The 10,814-nt window shown below is 43.8% G+C and overlaps 1 protein-coding gene across 1 annotated transcript; it reads right to left on the reverse strand.

Annotated features, from left to right (window-relative positions):
- Positions 1 to 1,552: 1,552 nt before the first annotated feature.
- Positions 1,553 to 5,528, reverse strand: LOC311141120 (uncharacterized protein; the record flags this gene model as incomplete). The annotated part of the gene is made up of 8 exons (XM_084176378.1): positions 4,915 to 5,528; positions 4,429 to 4,569; positions 4,158 to 4,291; positions 3,603 to 3,739; positions 3,413 to 3,506; positions 3,197 to 3,296; positions 2,215 to 2,437; positions 1,553 to 1,565 (listed from the first exon to the last, which is right to left on the reverse strand). The coding sequence occupies exons 1-8, from the start codon at positions 4,994 to 4,996 to the stop codon at positions 1,553 to 1,555; spliced, it is 924 nt and encodes a 307-aa protein (XP_084032504.1). The 5' UTR covers positions 4,997 to 5,528.
- Between the last annotated feature and the right edge of the window lie 5,286 nt (positions 5,529 to 10,814).

Genomic DNA, 10,814 nt, shown 5'->3' on the forward strand with positions numbered 1-10,814 from the left:
TAGCACCTAATTTGTGTATACCCTTTTTAGACCCCAAGGGGTTTGCTGTTTCAAAGTCGTCATAAAATAGCTGGATCTGTATGGCATCTTTTTCTATAGAGAATAAGGGACTTTTTTTTAAATAGGCGGCATCTCTCAAGTCTGCATACACACCTTCCTTGGGCATGTGCCTGGGCTTGAACATGTCTGCAAGTTCTGGGTTTTGAAAAATGGCCTTTAGTGTTTCTAAAATAGGAATATATGCAAACTTGTCAGTTACAACGACCTGATCGTATGTCCCAGTTGTTTTGTTTCTTCTGCTGTCAAATCTTGTGCCAAGCACCTTTTCAACAGGTTCTACGATTCCCCATTTCTCTTTGAAGTGTTTATTTCGTTTAGCTTCTGAATTTAAGGGTGTGAAAGGGTTTTCCAACTTTTGCAAAGATTGTTCTATTCTGTTCTTATTTTCAGTTTCCTGTGGAGATAAGCACTGCAAAGCTGCATCTGTAGCTTGACTTTGAATCTCAAAAAACACTTCTTCCATGGAGGAAACAAAACTATTTACAGTAGATTGACTTAATCCAGCTGCTTTTAGTTGTGCAACAGCAGAGGCACACATATCTAGAGTGCTCCTGTTGGACTTTTTCAACAGAGTAGATGTGGCTACCTCGTGTTCATTAACTGTCCGTGACGTTGTAGCTGTCTCCTCTACATTAGTGGTCACTGCCTCTCCAATGCTGCTTAAATAAACATCAGGGTCAACCTGTTGGTCAATATACTCAGTGTGTTTTGTGTTTAAATGTTTCCTAAAACCAGAAAACGTACCAAACGCACAGCCACATCCAGTCTGAGCACATTTAAGCCGGAGATTTTTTCCAGGCAAGTAACCGTGAACTAATCGTAAATGCCTAACAAGCATATTTGAACTCGATAACTCAGCCTGACAAACAAAACACTTCATGTTCGAGGAGAAACTTCAAGCACTAATGAAGTAACCTCGCCCTGATTTCAGCAACACGAGGGCTCTCTTTGACCTTGCCAGCATCGATGCTGTACACTGTAGTTTGGATGAAAGTGTACATGTTGTGGAGCATGGTGTTGTAGGATGTGCCAAACACAAAATGTGCCTTAAATAGTTCGTCAAAAGCAACAAGAGAAGAGGTTGACCTGCAAGGTATGGCATTCTTGTCGATAATGATGAAGAACTGGTGGATTGCATTCTTCTTGACTCCAACAGCTAGGAGATAGGGCTGAGCGCTAGTAGTGATGGCATCGAGATGCTCTTGAATGTTTGTTCCGGTCTGCGAAGACAAATGAGGGAAAACTGTAGTTAATGGCCAAGTAGTTGTAGAATATGCAGAAAGAGCCAATACACTACTCTTATTGAATATGAATATTGAATGAATACTTGTAGCCTAATATTAGGTGTTCATACCACAAATTAGAAAAAATACAAACCTTCTTGAATACCACAAGATGTTTCTCTGCTTGGGATGCGGAAACCTTTCCTGGTCTCTTCCGACCCTGAGCGGAGGGTGGAATCAGGTGTATAAGCAGTAAAACCGATGACAGATCACTGTCCCAACCTGTAACAACACAAGTTCAATGTTAACACACTTCAGTTACGTTGTTTTCTTTACAAAAGACCCCCCAGACAGACAGCAGTTCTACATCACAAGAAGTTCTCTAACTAAAACATCCACAGGGCTGAGTCAAATCTCAAAAGTTTTGTTCAATATACTGCTACAGAACGTACTCGTAAATCTTTCACAGATCCAGCTTCTTAGTATTATGTTGATATTTAAATGTTTACACATAATGTTGATATTGCAATACAACACAAAAGGTAGGCTTACAAGCATCTTACCAAAGTCAACATCCAATTCAGTGCCATCCTCAGGAGGATCAGCTGCCAGCAAGAGTTCTTCAAGCTCACTTGTGGATGGAAGCTTTCTGCATTGTTTGATGATCTTTTTCTTGAACGTGACCGGCCACCTTTCCAGAAGCTTGCTTGAGGTATCCTCTCCGAACATTAGAACAAAATCCTGTTCAACCTGGAGTGGGGTGGTGTTGGTGACAATTTCAGTTATTTGACAGCCAATCAAATTGTATTGCGTGCTAGTTTAGCTAGCTAGTATCACTACAATGTCTTACAAAACAATTCACTTGTCATAGTATTTTCAAAATAACATAATTACCAAGCTTTTGACGTCTTTAAAACGTGGAAACTCAGACAGTATGTTGCTTGACTGCTGGGGGTCGAGGATCATTTTGCGGCGATACACAAACGTCAGTTCCATTTTCTTCTTGATTGTGTCTGCATCAGCAGAATGTTTCATCAGTGAGATTGCTTTGTTGCACTCATCATCAGTCAGGGCAGTCTCTGGAACAAACTGGGATTCTCGTCTGACAGTCGGTCCTCCAGACATGTCTTCACCAGTTGATCCTTTGGCTGATTCTACACAACACGGGAAAATTTCAATCATGTCAAAAGTTTTAGTAGCCTGGCTAACTTTTAAAGGAAGTACTCCACTGTAAAATATACTTTTTGAGCTGTAAACTAAATGATATGAATGATATGTTTGATGCTAGGGAGTGTGGCAAGCTGGTTTAGCCAAGGCCAAATGGGAAGAAGGCCAAATTACAGGTGTTGGCCATCTGAGGGGCAGAGGACAGCAAAGGGGGGGGGTGGTTACATGATATATATGAATGTATATGGAGCGTGATAAAAAGGTGACCTTGAAATTGTGGCGTTAATGGCGACGCAAGGAAAAAATTTGGGTGCACCTACATTTTGTGCTGGTGCACCTAAATAAAAAAGTTAGGCGCACAAGTGCAACCAAGACAAAAAGTTAGTGTGGAGCCCTGCATCAATGCTGGTGTTAATATTGACATTATTTCTTCACAATTTATGAAATCTGCAGTTTGTGGGTTGAAAAATGTATGAAAATGCCATCTACTGGTTTAAATCACCCTAAAGTTTGCAAGGCCAGTTTGCCAGGGGTTGCCTCGACCAGTCAGTGTCGAGGCAACCCCCCCTTATGTCACAGTCCTTTGTAGGTCTCTGATGCATATTTTCTTTAAATTTGCTAAGAGGGAGGGAGCTAGCAGAATTGAAGGATGTAGTTACACATTATACTATATGTCTGAGAAATAGTGCAACAAATGCAATTATTGATCTAGCAACTGTTTTGTTCCATACATTTTCCAGTATTACCTCCGAATGATGATCGCCTGTCTTTGGCGGTGCCTCTCTGAATAGTTTTAATCCTCCAGGCCAAGTACCCAGTTCCACTCTCGCCATCATAATAATGCTCCTTGAAGGATGAAAGGATAACAAAAATGGATACTTCATTGAAAACAACATGGTCTGGTAGGATTCAAAAACTTCCAATAATATTTAACATTACAACTATTACTGTGTGCAACTCACATAGCCATTCTTAGAGAATGGGTCACTGAGGTACGGGAATAAGGTCACTATTCCTTTGGCATACATTTCTTTCACCTGTCTGGGTGGAGATGTACTGCAAAATTGAAGAAGAAAGGATTGTGCAGTCATATTCACTTAGATTCAGATTTAGATTTACAGATTGAGAACACAAGGACTATTAACAAATTACCCATTCATTTCTGTCATGTCAGCTGCCAGCATGTTCACCATTTTGCGTCTTGTTTCATCCGTCAAGGACTTGGTTCGGTTGTATTCATTTATTATACGTTCCCCACCGGTTTTGTTGGTAAGAGCTGATTCCACCAACTTAAAACAAAATGCATAACAATTCTGCATGTTATGTCCACTGCAAATAAACTGGAAATAAACTAATATGATGTCAGAGGATGTCCCGATCCAATCTCAAAGATTGCAAGTGCTACAAAAATCCAATGAAAAAGCCAATAATGGTAAGAAACTCCCTCCAGACAGCGACAATAACTTGAATGTACTCGAAGTGTGCACTGTATTATCAATAAATAAATAAAAGTATCTGATCAGGACTCAATATCAGCAGATACTTTTTTTAATCGGATAGGGCGCTTAAAAAAACTTGATCGGGACATCCCTAATCAGGACTTCAAAAATGTTTTGAAACCATGTAATTTACAATGTATATTAATGTAATTTTAATTCTCTGAGAACAGATTCAAGAACAGAATTTAAAATGTCAGAATTGTCTTACTTGCTTGGCTTCTGTATCCAGCCTCTGGCGTTTTCTGGAGGGGCTATCTGAAATAATGACTGTATCCTCAGAGTCCAAGGTATCAAGGGATGATGGTTGGGATTGCTCAGAAGAGGCCACCATGGAGACAGATTCTAACCATGATTTTTAGAAGAAAAAGAATTATATATAGTTCCCTCATAATCTAAGACACTTATTTAATAGACACCATGAACTTCATAAAACAAAGAAATAACGTATTCATTAATTAGTCTAATTAACTGAAACAAACCTGAGTCATATTTGATGGTTAGCACCCCAGTTGAGGGATCCTTTATAATATCCTCAAAAACATCATCATCCAATTCAGTCCCTGAACTGTCAACAATTTTCACACCTTCTGTTACAGCTGGGACACCAAACTTTGCAAATGCTAGAAAAAACAGGGATAAAAGCTTGTGTAAACAAAAGTAAATCATTATTTATATAATAATTTCACTGTGTACACCTACCTTACCCTATAAAATAGGTTTTAAACAAACACTATTAAGTGATTAAAATGTTTTTTTTTGTAGCATCATAACTATACCTTAAGCAATGCATCCACAATTAAAGTGTAGTTACCAAGGGCAAAACAGAAGAAATTTAGACGTACAAAAATGGACCAGTTCCAAAAACCTGAGAACTTAACATGTCCCATCATTTTAGGAATATTCCAGTATATCAATTTTAAACAGCTAAATTCAGACAGTTATTACTAACATTGTCAAATTCTTACCTGCAATCAAAAAGTCTTTCAGATTTGGCTCAGTTATTCTGACAAATTTTTGGACATCTCCAAGTTTAGCTTTAAGCAGCATGCTCCCTGCAAATAGTATCAGTACAATTTCTCACAGTTAAAAAGTTGATGGTCTTATTTTAGCAGTATTTCCTCAAATATAAGAAAAAATATTGTTTCAAGCCACCAAAGTGCTGAGAAATGATCAGCACTTTTGCAGAAATGGCCAGTTAAATTGAAGTTACTGTCAAACACATTAAAAAGGATAACGTCTGATTTTCATCCTTGTAACATTAATGTTACCGCCTTGCCCGCACAATTACTGCAATTGTTGGGTCTTGGTATATTATAGAGTGTGGTCTAGACCTACTCTGTCTGTAAAGTGTCTTGAGATAACTCTTGTTATGATTTGACAATATAAATAACATTGAATTGAATAATGTTAGCTAAACGTTACACCATAAGTGTGTGCTAAGATAGTGCTTAAGTATTTTAACAGTACTGCTGCTGCTTTGAAACCCGAAAGTCATTTTGTATAATATCCAGGAAAAAAATAAAGGCACACCGCTTAAGCAGTGTCCAAGGTTAATGTCTACCCGCCGTTAACATAATAAATCCATGCCACCCGCACATAGTTAGCCAGTCAAGCTAACGTAGCTAACTGTAGCTAGTTTAGCCAACTCCCCTTAGTCTTTGCTATGTTCCTGTAATATCTGAACGTTAACAAGAAGTACACAATCCCCCCTCCACGTTGTATTAACATAACTTACAATAAATCGGGCTGACATTGTCTAGTTTGAACGTTATGTTCGTCAGTTAATGTTAATTAACGTTAGCTTAATACTGCTGGCACATGGACTGGACAGAAGTCAGTCACAACATGTTAACGTTAGCCTTTTTAAAATTCGACATTTTAAGACCTAAAACCAACTAGAGTGCACTGTTAGCAACGATATAAAGTAATTCTTAAATGCTGCTTCTGTTAAAATGACAAATAATGTGTGTATAGTCGCTTAGGAGAAACTTACCGCAGTCATTCCACATGAAGAAAATGGCGCCGTGAAAATGTGTGGTCCGTTTGAGACGAGTCGTAGGTGGGCGGAGCTTTCCAGAGTACGTCTGACACTGCGTCTTTTAACAACGTACTTTTTCACCAACACTGGGCGGTATCTTACTCCAACTGTTGTAGTAATAACTCTGTAAGAGTCAATGTACTTTGACACTGCATATTTAACACTATGGAATTTACTGTGTACTGAGTTTTGATGTAGTTACTTTACCAGATAAAGTCAAGTTAGGATGTGTCAGTTATCCCATGAGAGCATTTGTCCTGAATCCATTACAGTGTTTTAGGTGTGAAGCTTATGGTCATGTGGCAGCAGTGTGTAGGAGGGAGATTTCTAGATGTGAGAAGTGGGCAGGAGGACATGAGACAAAGGAATGTGTAGTATCGGTGGAAAAAGTAGTGTGTGTAAACTGTAGGGGTATCCATGGTGCAGGTTGAGGTTGCCAGGATCAGAGTAGTGCAGAAGGTGTCGTATGCTGAGGCAGTAAAAGAAGAGGAGTAGAGGAAAATGGGTCCAGGGTGAGTGATCCTCAGAGGATCCCTGTGAGTAGGCAGAGGCCAATAGAGAGTAATAGGAATAACATGTGAATAACGTGCTTCAGTACGTTTTGTTGTTGTTGCCGTTTATGGCCATATTTGTCAGTTGTACTGCAGGAATGGAACGTAAATCAACGATAGTAGTTGCTGCAGAAGTAGTTGGGTGTACAAGATTTTACTACAGAAGTGTTACAAAATGTTTTAAACGATAGTGTCCAGTCCTCCCAGGCTGCTGGACTGGAGTAGGACAGATAGGGCCATAGCTGTGAGGTTTTAATGTGTGCAGGGTTAGTTAGTAGGGCAATTTTTTCACAGAAAAATTAATTCATACTACAGAATAGCAGGCTGATACACAGCCAATACAGTAGGTGGCAGCATGCACCTATAATTTTTGTTGGCGACCCGCCATAATACTCTGATCTGCTCGAACGCGCCCTGTGAGGAGGAGAGAGAGAGTACCGGGCGCAGAGCGCAACGAGTGATGGTGGTTGGAAGAGCGCACTTATTTGAAATGGAAAAGCGTCGCGGTAGCTATTGATAAAGAAGAACATCAAGACACGCTCTCTGGGATGCACTGTTGAGCGCTACATCCCGAGGGGTTCGTGAGATTGTGACAGCCGGTTAAATGGCGTCCCTTGAGAAGGCAAGAACAATATGTATTTCAGGAGAAGTGCAGTATTATCATAAGGAGATGCATACTTGGAATACGGAGGAGGAATGGAGGGGAAAGAGAGGCAGAGGAGGTCTAAGGGAGAGAGAGGGAGAGAGGGAGGAAGAGGGTGAGATTGAGTCGGTAAAAAATGGCTGGAAAAAGGGAGATGGTTTGTTAAAGAAGAATGGTAGAAAGTATAAGCAGAGTGAGCTGAAGACAGGAGGAGAAATGGAAGTAAATGAGGGCGAAGTATCGGAGGTGGTAGGTGTGGTGAAGTTCTTGGAGCCCGAGGATTGCACCAAGGGTCAGGATAAAGATGAGTCTGTGACAATAGGAGTGAAGTTTTTGGAAAAGGTAGACCCTTGTCTTTTGGCTGATCCATTTATGGTTTCAGGGTGGGTGAAAACAGTTGGGTGCTGTGGAATTGGTGAGGGTAACCTGAAGTGGTCTTGTGATAATTGTTTGTTTTTGCTCGTCAGAGGGAGTAGGTGGGTCATTCTACAGATTCGGTGCCTTTTGTGATTGAGGAGGATGAAACAATGAACATTAAAATCTTAAGCTTTTTTTTATTTGATGTGACAAAGTAATGTGTGTACTTGATAGAAAATACCTTTTCCCATCTCAATGTAGAGTATTAAGTTATTATTCTGTATTATTTTCTCAAACAAGTCCCAATTTAATTCAACCCCGTCACAGTCATTTTGTTATTCAACTATTCATTTTTCCAATAAGGTTGAGATCAGCTTCTGGCATAATCTCACAGTTTAAATGTCCCTTGTAAATAATGGCATATTGTAATTAAAGAGAAAATCAAGAAAAACTGACCAGCACCATCCTTTCCAGTTTACGATGAAGAAATGTCTAATCTAACTCCACATTTTCGCAAGAAATGTGCAAGAATGCTGCGTAATTCCTGACAAAATTGAAATAGCCTTATTTACCCTGATTTAATACACACAATAAAAACACTATTGATGTTATATTTTGTGTATTTAATACAAAAAATGTAAAAACAAATATCTCGTAACAGGGATGAATGCACCGCAACAGGGTTGAAAATCACGTAACAGGGTGTCAAAAGGTGAGGTGTATGTGTGGTGGAAGTCAGGCGCAGGACACCGAGGCTCAGTCCAACAGAGTTTACTCAAAATTTCCAAAAGGAAACGGAAAACAAACGACCTCAAACAACAAGAGGCGAGCATTTACGCAACATGCGTAAAACACAAAAATGCAAACAAGAAACAAAACACGCAGCACAACGACAGGCGAACAACAACACACAATCCTACCAAGCAAAAAGACGGAACTTATAGGACAGGTGATGAATACACAATAGGACACAGGTGTGACAGACAGACAAAAGCAATCACACACAGAAACATAGATCGGTGGCAGCTAGTACTCCGGGGACGGCGACCGCCGACGCCTGCTCGTACCAGGAGGGGGAGCAGCCTCGGCAGAATCCGTGACAGTACCCCCCCCTTGACGCGCGGCTCCAGCCGTGCGCCGACCCCGGCCTCGGGGACGGCCAGGAGGACGCGGACCTGGGCGCGTGGGATGCCCACGGTGGAAATCAGTCAGGAGGGATGGATCGAGGATGTCCCTCCTGGGCACCCAGCACCGTTCCTCCGGACCGTACCCCTCCCACTCCACGAGATACTGGAGACCACTCATCCGGCGCCTCGAGTCCAAGATGGTCCGGACTCTGTACGCCGGGGCCCCCTCGATGTCCAAAGGGGGCGGAGGGGTCTCTCCTATCTCATTCTCCTGGAGTGGACCAGCTACCACCGGCCTGAGAAGAGACACATGGAACGAGGGGTTAATATTTTTGTACTCTATAGGCAGTTGTAACCTGTAACACACCTCGTTCAACCTTCTCAGGACTTTAAAGGGCCCCACAAACCGCCGACCCAGCTTCCGGCAGGGCAGGCGGAGGGGCAGGTTTCGAGTCGAGAGCCAGACTCGATCTCCCGGTGCGTACACCGGCCCCTCACTGCGGTGGCGATCGGCGCTCGCCTTTTGTTGACGGATGGCACGCTGCAGATGGACATGGGCAGCGTCCCACGTCTCCTCCGAGCGCCGAATCCACTCGTCCACCGCAGGGGCCTCGGTCTGGCTCTCGTGCCACGGTGCCAGGACCGGCTGATACCCTAAAATACACTGGAAAGGTGTTAATCCGGTGGAGGAGTGGCGGAGAGAGTTCTGGGCCATCTCTGCCCAGGGGATATACCTCGACCACTCCTCCGGCCGGTCCCGGCAATAGGACCTCAAAAACCTACCCACATCCTGGTTCACACGTTCAACCTGCCCATTGCTCTCTGGGTGGTACCCCGAGGTAAGGCTAACCGAGACCCCCAGGCGTTCCATGAAAGCCCCCCAGACTCTGGAGGTGAACTGGGGACCTCGGTCGGACACAATATCCTCGGGGACCCCATAGTGCCGGAACACGTGGGTAAAGAGGGCCTCGGCGGTCTGTAGGGCAGTAGGGAGACCCGGCAGTGGGAGGAGACGACAGGCCTTAGAAAACCGATCCACAACGACCAAAATGGTGGTATTACCCTGGGAAGGGGGTAGATCGGTCACAAAATCTACCGAGAGGTGGGACCATGGTCGTTGTGGAACGGGCAGAGGATGTAACTTACCTCTGGGCAAATGTCTAGGTGCCTTACACTGGGCACATACCGAGCAGGAGGAGACATAAACCCTCACATCCCTGGCTAACGTTGGCCACCAGTATTTTACGCTAAGGCAGTGCACCGTCCGACCAATACCAGGATGTCCAGAGGAGGGTGATGTATGAGCCCAAGAAATAAGCCGATCACGAACCTCGAGCGGAACGTACGTCCGCCCCACAGGACACTCGGGGGGAGTAGGGTCGGTACGCAGCGCCCGCTCGATTTCCGCATCGACCTCCCATACTACCGGAGCCACCAGACAAGACTCCGGCAGTATGGAAATAGGCTCAATGGACCTCTCCTCTGTGTCATACTGCCGGGACAGGGCGTCTGCCTTACCGTTCTGGGACCCAGGGATGTATGTGATCTTAAAAACAAACCGGGTCAGGAACATGTTCCACCTAGCCTGACGAGGGTTCAATCTCCTAGCTGCCCGGATGTACTCCAGGTTACGGTGATCAGTCAGAATGAGGAAAGGGTGTTGAGCCCCCTCAAGCCAATGCCTCCACACCTTTAGGGCCTGGACTACAGCTAACAGCTCCCTGTCCCCAACGTCATAATTGCGCTCCGCCGAGCTGAGCTTCTTAGAGTAGAATGCACAGGGGCGGAGCTTAGGTGGCGTGCCGGACCGTTGTGACAGGACTGCCCCAATACCGGTCTCGGACGCGTCCACCTCTACTTGGAAAGGCAAAGAGGGATCCGGATGCGCCAGCACCGGGGCCGAGGCGAACAGGTTCTTCAGTTTGACAAATGCCCTGTCCGCCTCAGCTGACCACTGCAAGCGCACCGGACCCCCCTTTAGCAGGGACGTAATGGGAACTGCAACCTGTCCAAAGCCCCGGATAAACCTCCGGTAGTAATTAGCAAAACCCAAGAACCGCTGCACCTCTTTTACGGTGGTTGGAGTTTGCCAATTACGCACAGCCGATACCCGATCTACCTCTATCTCCACGCCAGACGCGGACAACCG

The sequence above is a fragment of the Coregonus lavaretus genome, assembly GCF_964263955.1.
Source record: "Coregonus lavaretus genome assembly, chromosome: 14".
In the NCBI taxonomy this organism is placed as follows: domain Eukaryota; kingdom Metazoa; phylum Chordata; class Actinopteri; order Salmoniformes; family Salmonidae; genus Coregonus; species Coregonus lavaretus.